At 42.3% G+C, this 22621-nt stretch overlaps 1 protein-coding gene across 1 annotated transcript in view; it reads left to right on the top strand.

The window, feature by feature from the left end:
* Positions 1–22218, top strand: part of LOC120433779 (ribonuclease inhibitor-like) — a gene marked incomplete at its 3' end in the record, with an annotated part of 32920 nt that extends 10702 nt beyond the window's left edge. The window contains exons 7-10 of the mRNA XM_039600660.1: positions 574–750; positions 3117–3293; positions 19719–19895; positions 22047–22218. Coding sequence (XP_039456594.1) covers positions 574–750; positions 3117–3293; positions 19719–19895; positions 22047–22218 — 703 coding nt within the window. The remainder of the gene's footprint in view (positions 1–573; positions 751–3116; positions 3294–19718; positions 19896–22046) is intronic.
* Between the last annotated feature and the right edge of the window lie 403 nt (positions 22219–22621).

Genomic DNA, 22621 nt, shown 5'->3' with positions numbered 1-22621 from the left:
TGAATTTGCAATAAAGGATCCACAGAGTTTGGTGACAATAATGACAGTAGATGTTTGTGTGAAAAAGTGCTGGAAGCAAATGAGTGTGTGATGTTCTTTCAGTGTTGCACTTTGTAGACGCTCCTGAGCACTGGTCTCACAGCCAGCTGCACATAGAGACCAGTGTTGTTAGTCCAGGTCAGAAGATGACTTGTTGGAATGAAAATGAGCTTGTAGTTTGTCTGCTTTAATAATGTGACTGGAAAAAGGTGTTGGACTTCAAATATGTCCATTTCTTTCACACTTCACCTTTAAAAGTGAAGCCATGTGGTTCCTGGAAGGAAAAACACGACTTTTTCAAGTCTTTGTCCTGTTTTTATGAGAAATGTACGACTTTAGTGTGAAACATTCAGAGTTTTTTCTCTTGTTGTGTTTGTTTGAAGCTGCTTCCTGTTGGCTTCAGCTGTTTGGAGTTTCCATTTTCTAAACTTCTACATTCTGAACCTTCTTCGGCTCTGAACAAATGATGAAACACTGAATGATTTCAAGCTCACACTTTGTCTAATAAACTTACACCTTTCATTCTTTATACAGATTGAGGGACTGTGGTTTGTCAGAGATCAGCTGTGATTATCTGGCAGCAGCACTGAAGTCCAACCCCTCCCATCTGAGAGAGCTGGACCTGAGCTCCAACAACAAGCTGCATAATTCAGGAGTGAAGCATCTGTGTGGTTTCCTGGAGACTCCAGGATGTGGACTTGAAACTCTGAGGTCAGTCAGCATGTTTTAGTTGTGCTGAGATGAATATGATGTGAAAGTTGTGCTGACACTAAACTGCAGACATCAGGCTGATATTATACTGATCCACACTGAGGATCTTCATGGTAAAGTCTGTTTTCTTCTTCTCTGGTTTAGTCCATTGACTGCAGCAGAACAATGTTCACATTTCAAACCTTCAAAGAAGAAGAAAAATCCTCCACTGGATAATTCTCTGTGAAACTCTCCAACTCTTCATTCCACCTTAAAGTCTGTGTGACACTGAAATCCAAAGCAAAATGTGTGTTTGCTTTACAGACAGCAGTCCAACACAAACATACACACATCATCCAAAACACAGTCCAACATCCAAATCTCCTCCACTGCCAGCATGAATGATGGGAAAGAGAAGGAGGAACACTCTGACATTCAGGGTTAGAATGAGTTTCATGAAGCAGACTGTGAAGATCAAAGCTGCATTAGAAGCTTACATGAATGAATGAGTGGACAGAAGTGGACAGAGATCATCTGAAGCACTTCAAAGGCTTTAAATCAGCACATTTCTCTTTATTCTTTATCAACTCTGTTAGTTTCTCTCAGTTTTCTGTGGAATGAAGCTAACAGCAGGCTAATAAGATGCTGACCAATAGGTTTCTATTAAAGGTTGTCATTTGTATCTGAAAAAGTGCTTTGGCTCAGCAGGGATCAGCTTACAGGTAGAATACAGCTGCTGGATGGGATTAGCATGTCATAGCTATCTACCAAACTGCTAACTGGGGATTTCAGGCCATCTATGGATCATTTTTGCTAACTGTTTATTCAGCTGAGGCTCACAGGGCTGCAGCCTGTGCCCTAGCTGTCATAGGGCAAGAGGCGTGGTCCACCTGCACAGGTGAGCAGTCCATCACAGGGCCAAGAGAGAGAGAGAAGCACTCTCTCACATCCACACCTACAGCCAATTTAGAAGCACCAATGAACCTAAGCAGCATTTCACTGGACTGTGGGAGAACATCCAACCTCCACAGAAAGGCCAACAAGCTTCAACCTACAACCTTCTTGCTTTAAGGCACTAGTGCGAACCACTTTTCCCCATTTCAGCCCAAATCCTGCATCTTCCTGTTTCTGACTCCAGGCCAGCTCCGCTAACACTTTCTCATCAGACACTGCCACCTAGTGGAGGAAGTCTTAGTTCCATTTGAAGCTTCAGATTACACTTAGTTCCTTTACAAAGAGGTGGAGGTGGTGGGGCCACAGCACCATCATCACTGAGTGCCATAGGACACTTAACCTTTGTTTCCATATGCTGGGAACTTCCTGTTGTTCCAAGGAGGACTGGAAAATGTGTGAAAATCTCCCAGTCAGTTCCTCACAGCACACTTCAATCATTTCCTCCCACAGCATCAGGACCAGGGCTTTTTTCTCTTTGGTCCCACTAAGAGATTTCCACACAAACACCTCATCAGTGGGACTCTCAGAGCTACCAGCCCTTTGCTACAATCACAAAGCTCTTCATTGAAATCAATGATATCAAAGCTGGAATCCAATGAGTCCAAGTCTTCTGCTGATTCAGCATCACATTCATCTTGCTCCTTGTTCTGCATCCCCACCATGGACTTCATTCCTTTCCAAGCCAGCCTTGAGTGTCCTTTATTCAGCTCATCCTCTGCTTTACTTTTACACCTGATTTTAGCTGCTTTATCTCTCTTTCAACACGTTTCTGTGCCTCAATCTTTTTCTTCTCTCCCTCATAACAAGACAGCTTCTTCTGCCTGAGAACATGTTGGAGTGATTTACTAATCCAGGGCTGCTTATTGGGGAAAAGACTTCCTGTTTTCAAAGTAATCCCCATTTTCCCCAGAAAGAAATGTCAGTAGAAATCGATGATCTAAGTGAGAACACGAGCCTTTAAAAAGTCCCAGTAGGTGCAGTCAAAGCAGTCCCTCAGTTCCAGTATAGAGTCTTTGGTCCAGACTGGAACCACTGTGTGCCCAGTTTGAGCTCTCGTCAGTCGTGTGACCTGACAGACCCAGAGGGGCCATCACATCACATCACATTTAGAAGCTCCCCTAATGGAGCCACAACACATGTCCAACACTTAGTCTGTCTTGTTGGACCAACTGGAAGAAATGATTCAAGGACTTAGTCACAGAACAGAGATTCAAATCTCCAAAATCCAACTGGCTGCATCAGGACATATAGTCTGAAACTCTGCACAGTTTCCTGTTTGAAGCTGCTTCCTGTTGGCTTCAGCTGTTTGGAGTTTCCATTTTCTAAACTTCTACATTCTGAACCTTCTTCAGCTCTGAACAGATGATGAAACACTGAATGATTTCAAGCTCACACTTTGTCTAATAAACTTACATCTTTCATTCTTTATACAGATTGAGGGGCTGTGGTTTGTCAGAGATCAGCTGTGATTATCTGGCAGCAGCACTGAAGTCCAACCCCTCCCATCTGAGAGAGCTTGACTTGAGTAACAACTACAAGCTGCAGGATTCAGGAGTGAAGCATCTGTGTGGTTTCCTGGAGAGTCCAGGATGTGGACTTGAAACTCTGAGGTCAGTCAGCATGTTTTAGTTGTGCTGAGATGAATATGATGTGAAAGTTGTGCTGACACTAAACTGCAGACATCAGGCTGATATTATACTGATCCACACTGAGGATCTTCATGGTAAAGTCTGTTTTCTTCTTCTCTGGTTTAGTCCATTGACTGCAGCAGAACAATGTTCACATTTCAAACCTTCAAAGAAGAAGAAAAATCCTCCACTGGATAATTCTCTGTGAAACTCTCCAACTCTTCATTCCACCTTAAAGTCTGTGTGACACTGAAATCCAAAGCAAAATGTGTGTTTGCTTTACAGACAGCAGTCCAACACAAACATACACACATCATCCAAAACACAGTCCAACATCCAAATCTCCTCCACTGCCAGCATGAATGATGGGAAAGAGAAGGAGGAACACTCTGACACTCAGGGTTAGAATGAGTTTCATGAAGCAGACTGTGAAGATCAAAGCTGCATTAGAAGCTTACATGAATGAATGAGTGGACAGAAGTGGACAGAGATCATCTGAAGCACTTCAAAGGCTTTAAATCAGCACATTTCTCTTTATTCTTTATCAACTCTGTTAGTTTCTCTCAGTTTTCTGTGGAATGAAGCTAACAGCAGGCTAATAAGATGCTGACCAATAGGTTTCTATTAAAGGTTGTCATTTGTATCTGAAAAAGTGCTTTGGCTCAGCAGGGATCAGCTTACAGGTAGAATACAGCTGCTGGATGGGATTAGCATGTCATAGCTATCTACCAAACTGCTAACTGGGGATTTCAGGCCATCTATGGATCATTTTTGCTAACTGTTTATTCAGCTGAGGCTCACAGGGCTGCAGCCTGTGCCCTAGCTGTCATAGGGCAAGAGGCGTGGTCCACCTGCACAGGTGAGCAGTCCATCACAGGGCCAACAGAGAGAGAGAAGCACTCTCACATCCACACCTACAGCCAATTTAGAAGCACCAATGAACCTAAGCAGCATTTCATTGGACTGTGGGAGAACATCCAACCTCCACAGAAAGGCCAACAAGCTTCAACCTACAACCTTCTTGCTTTAAGGCACTAGTGCGAACCACTTTTCCCCATTTCAGCCCAAATCCTGCATCTTCCTGTTTCTGACTCCAGGCCAGCTCCACTAACACTTTCTCATCAGACACTGCCACCTAGTGGAGGAAGTCTTAGTTCCATTTGAAGCTTCAGATTACAGTTAGTTCCTTTACAAAGAGGTGGAGGTGGTGGGGCCACAGCACCATCATCACTGAGTGCCATAGGACACTTAACCTTTGTTTCCATATGCTGGGAACTTCCTGTTGTTCCAAGGAGGACTGGAAAATGTGTGAAAATCTCCCAGTCAGTTCCTCACAGCACACTTCAATCATTTCCTCCCACAGCATCAGGACCAGGGCTTTTCTCTCTTTGGTCCCACTAAGAGATTTCCACACAAACACCTCATCAGTGGGACTCTCAGAGCTACCAGCCCTTTGCTACAATCACAAAGCTCTTCATTGAAATCAATGATATCAAAGCTGGAATCCAATGAGTCCAAGTCTTCTGCTGATTCAGCATCACATTCATCTTTGCTCCTTGTTCTGCATCCCCACCATGGACTTCATTCCTTTCCAAGCCAGCCTTGAGTGTCCTTTATTCAGCTCATCCTCTGCTTTACTTTTTACACCTGATTTTAGCTGCTTTATCTCTCTTTCAACACGTTTCTGTGCCTCAATCTTTTCTTCTCTCCCTCATAACAAGACAGCTTCTTCTGCCTGAGAACATGTTGGAGTGATTTACTAATCCAGGGCTGCTTATTGGGGAAAAGACTTCCTGTTTTCAAAGTAATCCCCATTTTCCCCAGAAAGAAATGTCAGTAGAAATCGATGATCTAAGTGAGAACACGAGTGTGGGGAGAAAATCCCAAATAGAAGGCTGCCAAGTAAAACAGAGACACAGTGAGACAATATAAACAATCACATGTACATGGGGTGAACGTCTCTAATGAGAGTCACCCAGTACTCTTCTTTATTGCAGGTTATATAGGCATGTAGGTTACACAGCAGACGGAGGCAGTCTCCGCCTGTTCTCAGAATATAGATTGCTTAACTGACAAATGCATATCTTACTAAACATTCTGTCCGTACTATACTAAACGTCTGTTTAAGTGGCACTTTCCGTTGCTCTTTACACAGGAACTTGTCTTCACAGGCATTTGATAAGCATCGGCAAGGCTTCATGTTTATCAGAGTGAATCGTCATTCAGAGTTTACACAATCACAAGCAAAGCATATTTGAATAATAAACAAAATCTTTTCACATTTCCCTCCTGTTGTTTAACTTTCACACTAGTTAAAACACCATTGGTTTATTATCTGTGCATGATTTCTTGAAGCGCATTTTTAATCAGCACGTCATACATTGGTGTATCACAGTATTTCAGTGTCAGGGGGATCATCATCATCTTCGTCCATGGGCAGTGTCAGGTATGCCTGCACATGAACTGCAACAACTTTATTAATCATTGATTGTACACATGGCAAAATACAAGAAGTAAAACAACAGAGTAGGAGTAGAAGAACTCCTACAAAAACCAGTCCTTTTATTAAAAGAGATTTCCAGGAACCACTCAACAGCCAGGTAAGCCAATCTTCAGTGTTCGTGACATAGTCCTGTTGCTGAGCGTCCCTGAGTTGTTTCAGCGCGTAAGGCGTCGGTCATGTTGGAAGAGTGAACATTATCTGGAATGTACGTACAGCATGTGTTGTTAAAGAGTATACAGAGTCCTCCTTTTTCAGCCAGAATCATGTCCAGTGCGACTCGGTGTTGCATCACAGTTATGCGCAGGGCATCAATCTCTTCATTTTGTTGATTGTTGATTTTGCACGAGGCATTCAGGAACAGTCCAAAGCGGTAGTCCAAAGTTTCAATTCTTAACATGTTCTTTCCGGTGCCCACCCATGGAAACAGTGAGTGGAGGACCTTTTGTCCAGTGGTCCAAAGCTTAAATTCCTCTGGCACATCACTGCCATAGATGGGGTCATGTGGTTGCACTGCGGAGACGTCTCGTCGTCGTCTTGTAGTCTGAGAGCTATTTACAGCTGACATCCTGAAGGTGTGGTCTGAAATGAAGATTGGGGCACAGGTGCCCGTCCATCCGGGTGGTAGTATGAAGTAGGCACGTTGTCCACACAGCCAGGCCATTCCCTGCACCCAGTAGGTGCCGTTGCTGGGCGCGGACGTGTTTACAGGTGCGCCCTCTCCGTTGGCAGCGGTTTGGTTACAGTTGGTGGTGTTGCCTAGGGGTCTGTTACCGTTGTCTTGTCGGTAACACATGGAGTGGTTCTTCCCTGGGGTTTGGTCCAAGAACACTGGGAAGTGTATAGACGTGTTCCGATTCGTCACGTTGAAGTTGATCCAGAAGAGCTGGTCACACATTCCGTTGTCAAGTCCAGCATTTTCGACGGTGGTTACCTCGTATCGGGGTGGTCCCTGGAAGATACTAAAAAGGTTAAGCAAATAGATGATAGAGCTTGTCTCATTAATGATGATTTTCTTATGTTGATAGCCAATGCCCGTGAAGCTGGCAGCGCACTTGGCTTGTGTTTTATTCATGTAGTTTCCATAAAAGGTGGGATGTGTCGAGGTGCATGGCATGTGGGAGCAGACGTAACATGCAGTGTTGTTGGGCTCTCCTTTGGTTCTGTCATGTACGTAGCGGTACCACGCGTTATTCATCCATGGGTGAGTGTGGTCTTGTGTCATGTCACGAAGGTGTGAGTTGTCATGTGTCCATCTTGTCTGTAGGTGGTGTTGTTCATCTTCCTTTCTTTCGGGTGAGTGTCAATAAACTCACCAGCAATGCAACACTAGCCACTAAAAGGATGAGCGTCGTCATGATGACCAGACACACCAAGTCCTATAGGTGAGTAGACTAGGGGCGAGAAGAACAAGGGCGGGATTTACCCAAACAGCCCTCTCTCCACCTTCCTAGATCACCTACAGGCAGGGGCGTTGGCGTCTTAGGCGTTTAGATTCTTGCTTACTTTCTTACAGTGGCTCTGATGGATCCAAGATGGTCTCTCTGCTATCTTGCAGGCAGTAGGTGTGGTGAGTAGCACTTGATAAGGACCTTCCCACCTTGGTGAGCTCCAATTTTTCCTTTGGAGCACTTTGATCAGGATCCAATCACCTGGTTTCAACCTGCAAGATACTGGAGAGTTGTTTAGAACAATCTCTTTATTTTCAAGTAATTTCAAGTTGTGAGTTTCTGAGAACTTTGTGTCAGTCTCATCCACATTTTTACCAGGCCTATACACTCAGGCCATGGTCTCCCTGTTTCTTCCATGCATTTTCTCAGTCTCTGTTTTATTTCCTAGTGCTTCAGAGACCTTACTGATTACTTCATTAACAAAATGTGTCCCATTGTCTGATCTTATCAGAGTGGGGATGCCATATGTTGAAATAAAATGGTTGCACAAACGTTTTGCTTCTGGCATCTGCTTTTTTTACTGGATAGATTTCTGGCCATTTTGAGAATACGTCTATGATCACTAGAGCGTATTCTGAGCCTTGGCATTCATTTAGTTTAATAAAATCCATGTGGATTGTGTGGAAAGGATGAGGTGGTGTGGGAAAATGACCTCTTTTTGGTCTGAGATTCCCTTGTACATTGTGTTTTTTTTGACAAATCATGCATGTTCTGACAAATTGTTTTGCTGAAGTTTCGAAATTTAGAGTGTAAAAGTGTTTTGGAGATTATATCTCCTATCCCTCCTGTTGACGCATGGAGAGTAACTCCATGTGTCACTAAGGCTGCTGTTTTGTGTAGAGATTTTTGGAAGTATTGGTTTTCCTTCACAAGTCATCAAGTCATCTCTTAGTTGCGCTCCGCATTTCAGCCATTTCCTTTGCTCAGCTGTGGGAGCTGCTTTTTGTTCATCCTTTGTCAGTAAAATTGTTTCCCTTTGTAATTTCATAGTCATTCTTCTGATGTGCTGCACACTTGCAAACTGCTAAATGTCGCATCACATGAGGAGTTTCCTCCCATGTAAATTACTTGTGTTGCATCAATCAAGCAGAAAGCATCTCACAATTTATTGTATTACCAACTAAATTTATTGTCTGGTCACTGCTTGGTCATACCAGACTCTCTCTGTGTCTTTATTTTTCCTTCTCTGTTTTCACAAACGTTTCACCTATTGTCCTGCAAGCTGGAGAGTTAAATGTCAGTAGTGGGTAAATTCAGCAGTTGATAACAAAACTATTAAGTTTTTCCTGTTTTAACACCAATGTGAGATATAGAGGCGCACATATAGTGTGTGCTCTAGTGTAAGCTGCTCTTCATTGCATGTATGTGTGTTAGTACGCTTGCATGCAGGGCCTCTGGGCCTGTCTCACCCAAAAGGGCATTTTCTTAACAGTTGCCTTTCACTCGCGTGTGTTAAGAAAGGCAAATGTGCTTGTAGCAGTTGTGAGATTATTATGCTGTCATATATTACATTATACCTGTAATCAAAATGAGTGAATCATGATACTGCTGTAGGCCACATCATACTTCTTGTGTAATCAGTATGTAGTTTTAGTTTGCATCACACTTCTGAGTTAAAAGAATGTGAAAATCATTAGATTTATTAGATAGGTTTGTATTATCCTATACTGCTGATTCACTGTGAGTGAGTTACACTGTTTCATGACATTTCATACTGCCGAGTTATGAAGAGAATATTGTATTCAGAGAGTAGGGGCCTCTCTCTTTTTATTTTCTTTGTGATAGTAAAGAGAACAGAGCACATGCCATGGGAGCGTCACCCCCACCCTTGGTGGAAGCAGAAAAACAGGGAGCCAAGGTCATAACTCAGGCTCACAAAGAGTCAGAAAGAATATGAATGCTTAGTTTGTGGCTGTGGCGCATTCTGTATAGCTTCTTTTCTTTGTTTAGTAGCTTTCTGCCGTCACCTGAGGGTGTGCCCTAAGCATGTGACTTCAGGTCTCCATAATTGGAGTTTATTTAAAGATAAATAAGATGATTTCATATATTGCTCGCAGATCATGCACTAGACGATATGTTGCAGTATTAGCCTGCTTCAACACTTAAACAAAACATCACTCTTTGTTTTATTATTATTATTATTATTATTATTATTATTATCCTGTCTCAAAACAGAAAATGAAATTGTAGTTGTTCTTGGCTGAGAAACACAAAACCTCCCTTTTTTTTTTTTTTTTTTTTCAAAACAAGAACATAAAACAAAACAGACAACCCAGCTCTCAGCTGGCTCTGGACTTATCATCATCAAGGACACATGGTGAGAGCTACTTCAGAAGTTACAGTACTCATCACTCAAGCAACATTTCAAAAAACAAAAGAACAAAAAACAAAACTTAGCACACTACACAGAGAACAACAACAAGACACAACTGAAGATGTTGTTCTTGTTTGTTCTCCTTGAATTTTAGAATAAAGTTATTACATCTGCATTAGTAAATCATATGCCTGATCATTATGTGTCACTGTGATCCACAAGTATGATCACAGATTTATTCATTTTTCAAACCAACAAAACAAAAAACAAATTGCCGATGGCATCAAGGCTTTATACACATGAGTCAGGACACAAAAAGAAAAAAGAAAAAGCTGCTGCCAGAAACAGAGCAGAAGTGTGAGGAAAAAAAACTGAGCTCACAGACAGCTGCATGTGTGACCTTTAATATGCAGCTTCTGCTCTAAAAACAAATAAAATGTGTAACTTGCTCATCAGCTTGGTAGTGTCCACATATTTAATTCATTTTATTCAGCTTCTCAAACCTGTAGCTTTAGCTGTTGTATACAGGGTTTGGCTTATTAGTTGTTAGTATAGGTTTGCTCTTCATCTTAACAAAGTCTCATCTAAGATGACAGGTTCTGAGCAGGTCAAGTGTCTCTATGCACCTGATTAGTGTAGTTATTTCCTTATTTTCTTCATCTCCTATATCATTGTACTGAGTTTGAGCAAACCTTAAGCTTGAATCAGACTATTTTTAACAATCATCCACCTCGCATCATAACTGACTAAGGTGCCTCTTCCTATTAATAGTATGTCATTATTAATGTTATCATTGTATTGTTTTTCCTTTTTTATAACAGCAATAGTATATTACAATACACTACTTTACTACTAATATACAATAGTATATTAGTTTATATTTTATTATGTATCCATCACGGGTCTGTGTGAACCTGCAGTTTCACACCTTCCCAAGCTGGAGACATTTGCTTTTCCACACTCTTTCCCTGGCTGAACAATGACACAGCCTTAATATGCCTTATGCATCTCTCTTTTTTATTTGATATATTTTGTGTGAATTATCTGGTTTCACGCATTCTATTCATTCAGCTTGGTTGTCTTCCCAATTTTGTTTCATTGCTTTAATTTAAGTTAACCTTAATTTAACCTTTTGTTTATTCCACTTCATTCCTCTTTCCATGCTTTAAAATATTACAACTCTTGTGTATTGTTAAAATCTCCCAATTCTTTTAATCTTTGGGCTGAAGGAAGGACAATACTCGGTGTATAAATGCTCAATCAACAATATTTTATTTCCATACAATTCAACACTTAAGAGCATAAGAACCATCATGATGGGGAGACCTGCCTGCAGAGGGTCACCGCAAGTCTCAAAATGGTGACGGGTTACTCAGCTTCTTATAGCCTCTAGTGGCCCCCACCTAGTCGTAAAAGCCTAAACATTCACATTCTTTCTCTCACACGGCGCCTAAGTTATGACCTCGGCTCCTTGTTTTTCTGCTCTCCGTAAAGGTGGGGGTATGGAATGTGGTCTGTCTCTTCTTCTATTTATCGGCACAAGGTCTCCTGCACACAACATTCTCTTCATGATTCAGCAGTATGAAATGTCAAGAAACAGTGTAACACATTCAACAGTGTCGAGTAATACAGGTCAATCCAATAGATCTAATGATTTTCACACTCTTTTAAGTCAGAAGTATAATGCAAACTAAAACTACATACTGATCACACACTCTATATTAAGGGGTATAATATGATCTACAGCAGTATCATAATCCAACTACTTTGATTACAGATATAAGGTAACATATGATAACAGAATAATCTCACAATTCCCCCTTTTGATCTCTTTTTTAAGAGATCACTTATAACATACACTCCAGCGTTACAAGGTCCAGTTCTTCTTGGTCCTGAGGCCCTCTGTCCCCCTTTAACGGGTGGACCATATGTGGGATGACCTCTGTGATTAGCAGTTCAGATGCAAGAAAAATTGTGATTACAACAACAAAGTACAGATGACACTCCCATCACTCTCCAGTTCTCCCACAGCTTTATTTTGGTGCTACAGTTTCCCCCTCCCATTTTTGTGCCACCTTATACCTTTCAAATGTACTCAGACTAGAACCTCTGTCTCAGGAGCTTTTAACCTTTATTTTTATTGCTGCAGCTACCAGTATCTTCCAGTTGGGTGATTCTCAGCTTCTTTCTTCGACCTCCGGGGTTAGACCACCCTTTAGTCGTTGCACAGATCAGGGGATTATTCTGCCCCGATTTCAAACAAAGATCTGTGTATTTTGGGGTCACCGCCGTGTCCCCCTTTTTACCAAGAGCCTCTCGAACCTCGTTGGTCTGGTGTTCCTAGATTTTGGCCAACCCCTTCATGGTTATTGCTGTGTTTATGGGATCCATCTTCTCAAGGAGCCCAAACGCCATGACACTTGACCCCAGTTGCTGTCTCGGCAGTCCCTACATCTATCTCTGCTGTGAAGGGTCCTCATATCTCCGTGTCCCCGTCTGGTGTCTGTTCCTTTCTCTGCAAGAGACAGAAAACCAAAACACCTCTCTCCCTAGCCTTGATAATCTAATGTTGTTATCCATTGCTCTTTCGGTGATGCAAATTTGGTTTAAAATATTATGTTCAGGACTCTCTGACCAAGGAACTTATTCTAATCATAATCTATGTGTGTGTAAAAGAAATCAAAAATTAATGAACCATTTCTAAGTCTAACACACTATAAGCTTAAGTTTTACCATACCTAAATTATTAAACACACAAATAAGGTCATAAAATGTTCATAAAACCATTGTTTGATGTTCAGACTCAACTTCCCCCTTTTTGACACACTCCCATGTGTCAATTCATCGGAGCTTAGAAAATTAAAAGAGAAGGTTAGTGACATCATATCTCAGAACTCAAAATTAGCAACCAAAGGGTTAAATCTGCAGTTCCACACTCTCATGTGAAGCTACAGTCTCCCCCTCTGCTCTCTCTTATCCTCCTGCTCCTGCAAAAACAAAACAAAACAAAGCGAAGCATCCACCCTTCTCTTGCCGGCTGGGTGAATTGTTTGTCAGCATTTACTAATCCTAAAGTTGGTGCAGTCATTGTCTCAGTATCAAGTCAGTCAAAACTTTTAGTCCGTCCATCACAGTCCAGTCACATGCATTCATTCACACCCATTCATACCAGATGTTGCTGATAATGGAGTCTCATGCGCGACCTATTCGAGCATCCATCACCAGCAAGATGACGTCATCATTTTAAAGGAAAACAATTCCTTGTTTTTTGGACTGGATTGACTCGCTGCAATCCTTTTAGACTCAGGACTTCTCACGTGATCAGTGTCCCCTGTAAGTGAATTTCTCTCAAGCCAATTACAATCATGGAGAAGCACACTTTGCAACTGTTTACAGTAATAATATTTTATAGCGCTTTAAATCTCAATCTTTCAGGCCTGGTTTAAAGAGCTGATTGTTAAATCATGAACTCACAAAATATCACCACCGGTGGATCACACCTCTCAGATTTTCTTATCTCAGTGCACTGTAACAAAAAACGAAAACAGATGTAACCAACAAAATACTACTAAAATAACACAAACTAGGGCCTGTTGCAGACATGTCCAAACATAAAATCATCCCTCTCTCGCTTACGAGAAAGAACACAAGCCAAAGCTCACTGATAAAATCAAGCTAGCGCTAAGCAAAACCAAAAAATCAACCAGAAATTCACAGGAACGTTTTGCTTCCTGCCGGGACAATATTGTGTAGGAATGAGAACCTCAGGTACCGTAACACCTTTGTTCCTCCTTGAATTAAATCTCAATCACAGAAAATGCCGTACTCCGACCTAAAACTTACACTATTAATTCATCATTTTCACTCTGTGCCTCTGCTCCTCATCAGGCTGTGTGAAGCACAGCAAAGAATTCAGTCAAGTCCTTGAGCCATAAACAGACATCACGCACAGACATTATTTTCATAACCAAACTGTTTTAGACCTTACCCCTAAAATCTACTTAAATGTCCTCTGAGTGACATAAAACACATTTTAAGTAATCAATGGCTCCTCATAAAAATTATGTATTGGGATATTTGTGTGCAGCATTTTGCATATCAGCATAAGCATTTGTTAGCAAAGCATTCTTCATTGCATCAGCGTGTGTGTGTGTGTGTGTGCGCATCACTCTTTATTGCACAAGCGTGTGCATGTGTATGTGTATGTGTATGTGTGTGGATCACTTCTCAGTGAATCAGCATTTCGATGTGTGTGTGTGTGTGTGTGTGTGTGTCCTTTTTCACTCAATCAACGAGTGCACATCTGTTCATGTGTGTGTTTCTTTTCATCAGTGTATGTATATGTGTGTGTTTGTGTGTGTTTGTGCTCATCACTTTCCTGTTCTGGTGTCTTGGGTAAACCACGGCCTGAAGCGTGCCCTGGGGTCCTGCCCTCCTCCTTTTCAGTCTGTTTGCGACCATTGCTGCTGCTGCTGCTCGAAGTTCTGTCCATCCTGGTTCTGACCCCAATTGGGGCAGTCCTTTCTCCAATGTCCATGCTCACCGTAGGTGAAACCTGCATCTTCTTCTCCTGTATTTTTGTCCATTCTGAGGTGCCTTCTGACCTCACTTGCTCCTCCTGTCTCTGTCACGTCCTTTTTGCTGCCGTGTTGGTCCATCACTGTCCTGCACAGTGTTAATGCCGAGTTGTTAAGGTCAGCATCCTTTTGCTCGGCCTTACTTTTCATTCGGGCTTGGCAGGCGTCCCGTCACAGCTCTGTCAGCTGACGCAGTCTGGGAATTTTCCCCCGTGTAGTGAAACGGGCCTTAGGTTTAGTGCTCTCCGTCTCTGCTGCATGAGATCGCATTCCTGCAGCACTGTTGACCTTTTCAGGTTGTTGTTGTGGGTCCAGCTGTTGCAGCATTTGGTCAGGGTCACGTAGAGGGGAGAGCAGGAGTCCAGGTCAGCCTCGGCTTTCAGGGCCGGCAAAGCAGCCTGTAATTAAACATAAAGAGAAAAAACAAAAACAAAACAAAACAAAAACAAACAGAAGTGTACGAACAGGAAAATGATGTTGTGTTGGCTGTGTTACAACGAGAGGGGAGAAACACCGGGCCAGGCCCTGTGTCAGCCTTCTCTCCCCCTTTTTTTTTTTTTTTTCTTTTTTTCTCTTCCTCACGATATAATCAACTCATAACCCACCAAGTTGACAGGACAACCTGCACATGTTCAAATTCTTAAGATCATGTTTAAACTCACAAAAGAGAATTTTCTTTCCGTCAGTAATCACTTGTGTTGTTCAATCATCAGAAAACATCTCACAATTTGACTCTTAACCACTAAATTTGTTGTTTCATCACTGGTTGGTCATACCAGTCTCTTTACTTTCTTTTTCTTTGAAGTTAAATTGTTGTCCTGCAACCCAGAGGGTATATTTGTTAGTAATGGATAAACTTCATCATTAAAAAAAAAACAGGTGTATGTTAATTTTTGCTGCTTTAACCTTGCTGGAAAATCTTCACATGTTCATGAGTTTAAGCTGTTTTTTCATTGCATGTGTGTGCATTTGTAGGCAGGTTAATTTTAACTTTTTCTCAAACTAGGCGTTACCTTAAAAGGAGCCTTTCTCTCACATTTCTCTGCTCGTGTGTGTTTTTGTTTCACCTTTTGTTGTGATGCTCCGGACGCCTTCCCAACCTCCACAAGTCCGTTGGCCCCAAAATTCAACCCAATTTCATGTGCTCTTAAAACCTTCATTTCTCCTCTAATTCTCTCCTCGCTGCTGTCTGTTTCACAGCTGCTGATTCTTGCTGGGTGTGGTTCCCATTACTTATAATTTTGCTTCGGCCGCTGTGCTTGTGGGGGCAGTTGGTCCAGGTCCGTAGCTTCCTGTATTAACACACTAAGAGATTTCTTTAATATCATTTTCATCATTGTTAAACAGATAAGCAGGCAACACGCCCACCTTGACAGCGCAAACTGCACGCCAGTCTCCCAACACATTCCTCTCTCTGCTTCTCAATAATTCTCCACTATGCACCTCTTACTCTCCCTCTCTCCTTTTTTTAATTATTTTTTATTACGCCACAGAGTAATACACCCAATTATGCCCGTCTATCTCTATGTGGCTCCAAATTCCCTCTTTATTTATAATTTCACACTATCAGGGGACAGGCACACAACAATTTTAACCACTGAAACGTCACTGAAACGAGGACTCTAACCTCTATTTTTTGACTACTATAGAACTCAACCTTAGATGTCAAAGCATTCTCTTGTTCTATTCCAGAATAAATGTGAACCCGTGATTACACGGCCGTTCCAGTGTTACTCTGTTATCGTTTGAGGGCCCTGAGTTCTCAGGTGATAAGCCTGGACCTCCAGACGCCGCTGGTCCGTGCGTCGCGTCCAACACACGGTGGGGGAGCCAACCCCAGGACAAACTTAATTTCCACAGGTACACTAGGCGTCAACCTTTGATCTTAAAGCATTCTCTTCGCACTAATGTCCTCCTATTCACACATCAACCGTCACTGTCACTGTGTTCACGCTTCACACACGGAAACACACCCAGAGCGCGCCTCACACACAGAACAGCACCCAGAGCACGCTTCACACACACAACGCCCAGAGCACGCCTCACCAGCAGTGAGACCCACAGAGAGCGCTTTTCATCAGCGGAAATTTACACAGAAACCTCTGAGCTCAACTGTTAGAACTCTTCCGAAGCACAACCGCACCATATACCAGGTACCCCTTTCGCTGCGCTTATGGCCGCCACCACAGGGCAAAATCGCATCATAAACAGAAGTGATGCACGTCCCCGAGGCTCAAAACCGACACCATAAACCAGCGTCTACTTTACCTTTAATCGGGGTGAAGTAAATATTTTACTTATAATTTTATGACCGCAGCCCTCGAGGCTCAAAACCGACACCATAAACCACCGTCTAACCTCTTTTCAATTGTGCTGAAACCAGCAACCCCTCACTACTGTACTTACGGCCGCATCGCCGGAACACGGCCGCATCATAAACCAAAACCTACGGACGTGTTTCGCATTACGCGTTGCTGGCGCTCAACCGCACCGTAAGCCAGTATCTGCTTAACCTTAATTTCATACTAATTTCATGGCCGCATCAACGAGGACTCAACCGACACCATAACCCACTTCAAAACCTCTATTCAATGTACTGGACTTATGGCCGCGTCTCCAAAGATTCTAATGTATTATTGCTACAGAAGCCAGTCTTAGACAAAGTTAAATGTGGAAGGTAAAGTGGGCTGCAACTAGCTCAACGTAGTATATTATTAGTTTCTTGGTAGAAGCAGTTTATCTAACACACTGGAATTCAGCCTCAACTTTTGTTGTTAGTATCTCGTGCCAAAAACCAGACACCGACAAATTTAATGTGAAAATACGTGTAACTCAGCGAACAGATTAATTTGGAAAGCCCAATATGCACATTTGGTATTTATAATACAACAGGCTGTGCTTACCTTTTTGTATGGACCGGTCCTTTCTGTTCGCCTCGCCCCACGATCTCACCACAGGCCAAATCTGCCCCTCCTCAGCACACCAAAGATCCGGGTCACCGGCACCAAGTTGTTAAAATCTCCCAATTCTTTTAATCTTTGGGCTGAAGGAAGGACAATACTCGGTGTATAAATGCTCAATCAACAATATTTTATTTCCATATAATTCAACACTTAAGAGCATAAGAACCATCATGATGGGGAGACCTGCCTGCAGAGGGTCACCGCAAGTCTCAAAATGGTGACGGGTTCCTCGGCTTCTTATAGCCTCTAGTGGCCCCCACCTAGTCGTAAAAGCCTAAACATTCACATTCTTTCTCTCACACGGCGCCCAAGTTATGACCTCGGCTCCTTGTTTTTCTGCTCTCCGTAAAGGTGGGGGTATGGAATGTGATCGTCTCTTCTTCTATTCTAGACACAAGGTCTCCTGCACACAACATTCTCTTCATGATTCAGCAGTATGAAATGTCAAGAAACAGTGTAACACATTCAACAGTGTCGAGTAATACAGGTCAATCCAATAGATCTAATGATTTTCACACTCTTTTAAGTCAGAAGTATAATGCAAACTAAAACTACATACTGATCACACACTCTATATTAAGGGGTATAATATGATCTACAGCAGTATCATAATCCAACTACTTTGATTACAGATATAAGGTAACATATGATAACAGAATAATCTCACAGTATGCTTTGATTTCTTTTTAGCTTCCTTTTCAGTATTTATTTCTGCTTGGAGGGTTTCTTATAATTTAGTTAATGCATTTTCCCTCCCACGTGGGACATTTAGTTTTCTTTGGATTTCTCCATCTATATGCACTAATTTGTCCAGCGCCTGGACATTTCTTTTCTAGCCACTGCTCGTCAGCAGTGAGTTTTGTTGTTTTATTTCCCATTTTCTTATTTGTTTTATATGTTTATTTCTACTTATTTTATTTATTTCTTTATGTATTTAGCGCTTAGTAATACACACACACACCTGCGGCGCTTTCAGTGGCACGAGAACAGAGAGAGGTGGCTGACACGCCCTTCTACTTTTGAGCTATTCTCAAAAGCGGCGTCGACTTTATGTGATAAAACACGACCTTCCTCTCGATTCACCAGTACTTCAGCAACCGACAGTAAACAAATCAGTGGAATAGTTCAGCCTCCTTATTGTGCTGTAGAAATCAACTTATTTCACCAAAAAAATAGACAATAAAAGACAGACAGTTTCAACGCGCGTTCACGCTACCAGCTTCCTTAAAGCGAGCATAGTGCTTCCAGCCTCTCTAGGCGAGCTTATAGGCCTATTTTTACCCTTTCGGGGAGCTACCAATCATTCTTAGACGAGCTCAATATTTATTTTACTGCTTCCAACCCTCTTAGGGCGAGCCGACTACCAGTCCTCAAGACGAGCTTTAATGCTTCCAGTCTCTCTTGGACGAGTCTGTTTTCTTTTAAGTTTCGTTTTCGTTTTTGCGCAAACCTTTATTATCTCAAAGTGGTCTGTCTTACCTTGGCGCTGGTTTCTTCAGATGCACCTGATCAGCCCCCGACGGTGCGGACTGCTTGTAAAACGTTGACCAAGACCCGAATTCACGCTCTTGGGTTTTATCACACACCTAGTGCGTGAGCTGCCGGCAGACTTCAACGTGGGCTTCTCGCACCGACGGGACCTGGTGAGGCGCCTCTTATGGGAGCTGCTTTAAATAGGCCGTCCCATCCGGCTTCGAAGGACCAAGAAATGTGGGGAGAAAATCCCAAATAGAAGGCTGCCAAGTAAAACAGAGACACAGTGAGACAATATAATCAATCACATGTACATGGGTGAATCGTCTCTCTTGGAGAGTCACACAGTACTCTTCTTTATTGCAGGTTATATAGGCATGTAGGTTACACAGCAGACGGAGGCAGTCTCCGCCTGTTCTCAGAATATAGATTGCTTAACTGACAAATGCATATCTTACTAAACATTCTGTCCGTACTATACTAAAAGTCTGTTTAAGTGGCACTTTCCGTTGCTCTTTACACAGGAACTTGTCTTCACAGGCATTTGATAAGCATAGGCAAGGCTTCATGTTTATCAGAGTGAATCGTCATTCAGAGTTTACACAATCACAAGCAAAGCATATTTGAATAATAAACAAAATCTTTTCACAACGAGCCTTTAAAAAGTCCCAGTGGGTGCAGTCAAAGCAGTCCCTCAGTTCCAGTATAGAGTCTTTGTTCCAGACTGGAACCACTGTGTGCCCAGTTTGAGCTCTCGTCAGTCGTGTGACCTGACAGACCCAGAGGGGCCATCACATCACATTTAGAAGCTCCCCTAATGGAGCCACAACACATGTCCAACACTTAGTCTGTCTTGTTGGACCAACTGGAAGAAATGATTCAAGGACTTAGTCACAGAACAGAGATTCAAATCTCCAAAATCCAACTGGCTGCATCAGGACATATAGTCTGAAACTCTGCACAGTTTCCTGTTTGAAGCTGCTTCCTGTTGGCTTCAGCTGTTTGGAGTTTCCATTTTCTAAACTTCTACATTCTGAACCTTCTTCAGCTCTGAACAGATGATGAAACACTGAATGATTTCAATCTCACACTTTGTCTAATAAACTTACATCTTTCATTCTTTATACAGATTGAGGGGCTGTGGTTTGACAAAGATCAGCTGTGATTATCTGGCAGCAGCACTGAAGTCCAACCCCTCCCATCTGAGAGAGCTGGACCTGAGTAACAACTACAAGCTGCAGGATTCAGGAGTGAAGCATCTGTGTGGTTTCCTGGAGAGTCCAGGATGTGGACTTGAAACTCTGAGGTCAGTCAGCATGTTTTAGTTGTGCTGAGATGAATATGATGTGAAAGTTGTGCTGACACTAAACTGCAGACATCAGGCTGACATTATACTGATTCACACTGAGGATCTTCATGGTAAAGTCTGTTTTCTTCTTCTCTGGTTTAGTCCATTGACTGCAGCAGAACAATGTTCACATTTCAAACAGTGAGACTCAAGCGTATGGCCCGCGGCCCACACGCCGCCTGCCCACCTTTCCTGATTCAGAGAGGGGACCCTGATTAACTGTGTAGTGTTCTTCCTCACAGTTCTAAGTATCAGACACAACAATGAATAATCCACAGCTGACTCTCTTTAGCAGGTCAAAGGTCACGGCACACAGCAGACAGTGGGAAATATTCTAATTCTGATCATTTATCAGCACATATCCATATGTATAAAACAAAGCTGACACTGTGAGACTTGATCAGAGGTGTGATCATCACAGCAGAGGCCTTTGTGTCAAAGTCACTGAGGATCAAACAGAAACACATGAAGCAGATTTTCCTCTTCTGGCTTTTTATAGCAGATAACCTTCAAAATATTCTGCAGTCGATCAAAAACTGAAGCAAACCATGAATCAACATGTGAACATGAGCTGATGCTGCTGAAGTGAAGCAAAGTTACAGAGGTTTGATTACAGACACAGCTGAGAGTTTGTAATCTGTCATCATTTTAAAGGTTTCAATTTCTTCAGTATTGAACAGCAGAAATGAGGCTTTGTTTTCGGAGGCCGACAGCAGTGAACACAACAGCAGACTGGTGCGTAATAAGCAGTGAATAATGCAGAAAACAGATTTTTGAAGGTAAACTGTTCTTGAAGTACACTGAGAGAGAGAGAGCTGTGCAGGAAGTAAAGGTCAAAGTCAGAGAGAATTCATGACGATGTTCATCAAACGTAAAGCGTAGTTTGGATCTTCTTTTGCTGCTGGTTCACTCAGTTTTGGTTGGAGACAGATGAAACCTGCAGCTTCAGGATCTGTGAGCTGTCCACTTTCAGCCCCGACGGCGTGTCCGTGTGCGTGCCGTCGAGTGAAGCGATCCACGCTCTGTGTTTCCATCTTTGTGTGTTTAGCTGCTCTCATTTACTGTTTTATCTGTTTGGTTGTTGTTGAAATACTTTTGGGAGCTTTAACCTGAGATTCTGGCAAAATACATTTATATTAAAAATCCATTCAGGATTGAATGAATCAACATCGCTTTATTCAAATTAAAACCATTTAAATAGGAAAATCCATTTTTTACAGCCGCCTCTAATGCTGGGTAATGTCAGCTGGTCCATGTGCAGCTGGCTGTGAGGCTCAGGAGCGTCTACAAAGTGCAACACTGAAAGAACATCATCCATAAATATTGAGGAATAACTGGACTCTCATACAGCGAGACTCAAATGCCTTTAAACATCAGCTTATCCTGCTGATCCAAGTCCAACACTGAGTTTGTAAAAACATGTTTGTCAATCATTTTGTTTGGTTTCGGAGGAAAATGATTCAATAACTTGCTGCTAATACACAACATTTCATCATATTTCCTCATAACCCTCTTTTGTCTGACCATTTGATCCCATTTGAATTTGCAATAAAGGATCCACAGAGTTTGGTGACAATAATGACAGTAGATGTTTGTGTGAAAGTGCTGGAAGCAAATGAGTGTGTGATGTTCTTTCAGTGTTGCACTTTGTAGACGCTCCTGAGCACTGGTCTCACAGCCAGCTGCACATAGAGACCAGTGTTGTTAGTCCAGGTCAGAAGATGACTTGTTGGAATGAAAATGAGCTTGTAGTTTGTCTGCTTTAACAATGTGACTGGAAAAAGGTGTTGGACTTCAAATATGTCCATTTCTTTCACACTTCACCTTTAAAAGTGAAGCCATGTGGTTCCTGGAAGGTAAAACACGACTTTTTCAAGTCTTTGTCCTGTTTTTATGAGAAATGTACGACTTTAATGTGAAACATTCAGAGTTTTTTCTCTTGTTGTGTTTGTTTGAAGCTGCTTCCTGTTGGCTTCAGCTGTTTGGAGTTTCCATTTTCTAAACTTCTACATTCTGAACCTTCTTCAGCTCTGAACAGATGATGCAACACTGAATGATTTCAAGCTCACACTTTGTCTAATAAACTTACATCTTTCATTCTTTATACAGATTCGGGGGCTGTGGTTTGTCAGAGATCAGCTGTGATTATCTGGCAGCAGCACTGAAGTCCAACCCCTCCCATCTGAGACAGCTGGACCTGAGCTCCAACAACAACCTGCAGGATTCAGGAGTGAAGCATCTGTGTGGTTTCCTGGAGAGTCCAGGATGTGGACTTGAAACTCTGAGGTCAGTCAGCATGTTTTAGTTGTGCTGAGATGAATATGATGTGAAAGTTGTGCTGACACTAAACTGCAGACATCAGGCTGATATTATACTGATCCACACTGAGGATCTTCATGGTAAAGTCTGTTTTCTTCTTCTCTGGTTTAGTCCATTGACTGCAGCAGAACAATGTTCACATTTCAAACAGTGAGACTCAACGTATGGCCCGCGGCCCACACGCGGCCTGCCCACCTTTCCTGATTCAGAGAGGGGACCCTGATTAACTGTGTAGTGTTCTTCCTCACAGTTCTAAGTATCAGACACAACAATGAATAATCCACAGCTGACTGTCTTTAGCAGGTCAAAGGTCACGGCACACAGCAGACAGTGGGAAATATTCTAATTCTGATCATTTATCAGCA

Source organism: Oreochromis aureus, linkage group 3, assembly GCF_013358895.1.
Source record: "Oreochromis aureus strain Israel breed Guangdong linkage group 3, ZZ_aureus, whole genome shotgun sequence".
Taxonomy (NCBI): domain Eukaryota; kingdom Metazoa; phylum Chordata; class Actinopteri; order Cichliformes; family Cichlidae; genus Oreochromis; species Oreochromis aureus.
Note: the sequence above shows the minus strand (reverse complement) of the source record. Positions and strands in the feature narration are given on the sequence as shown.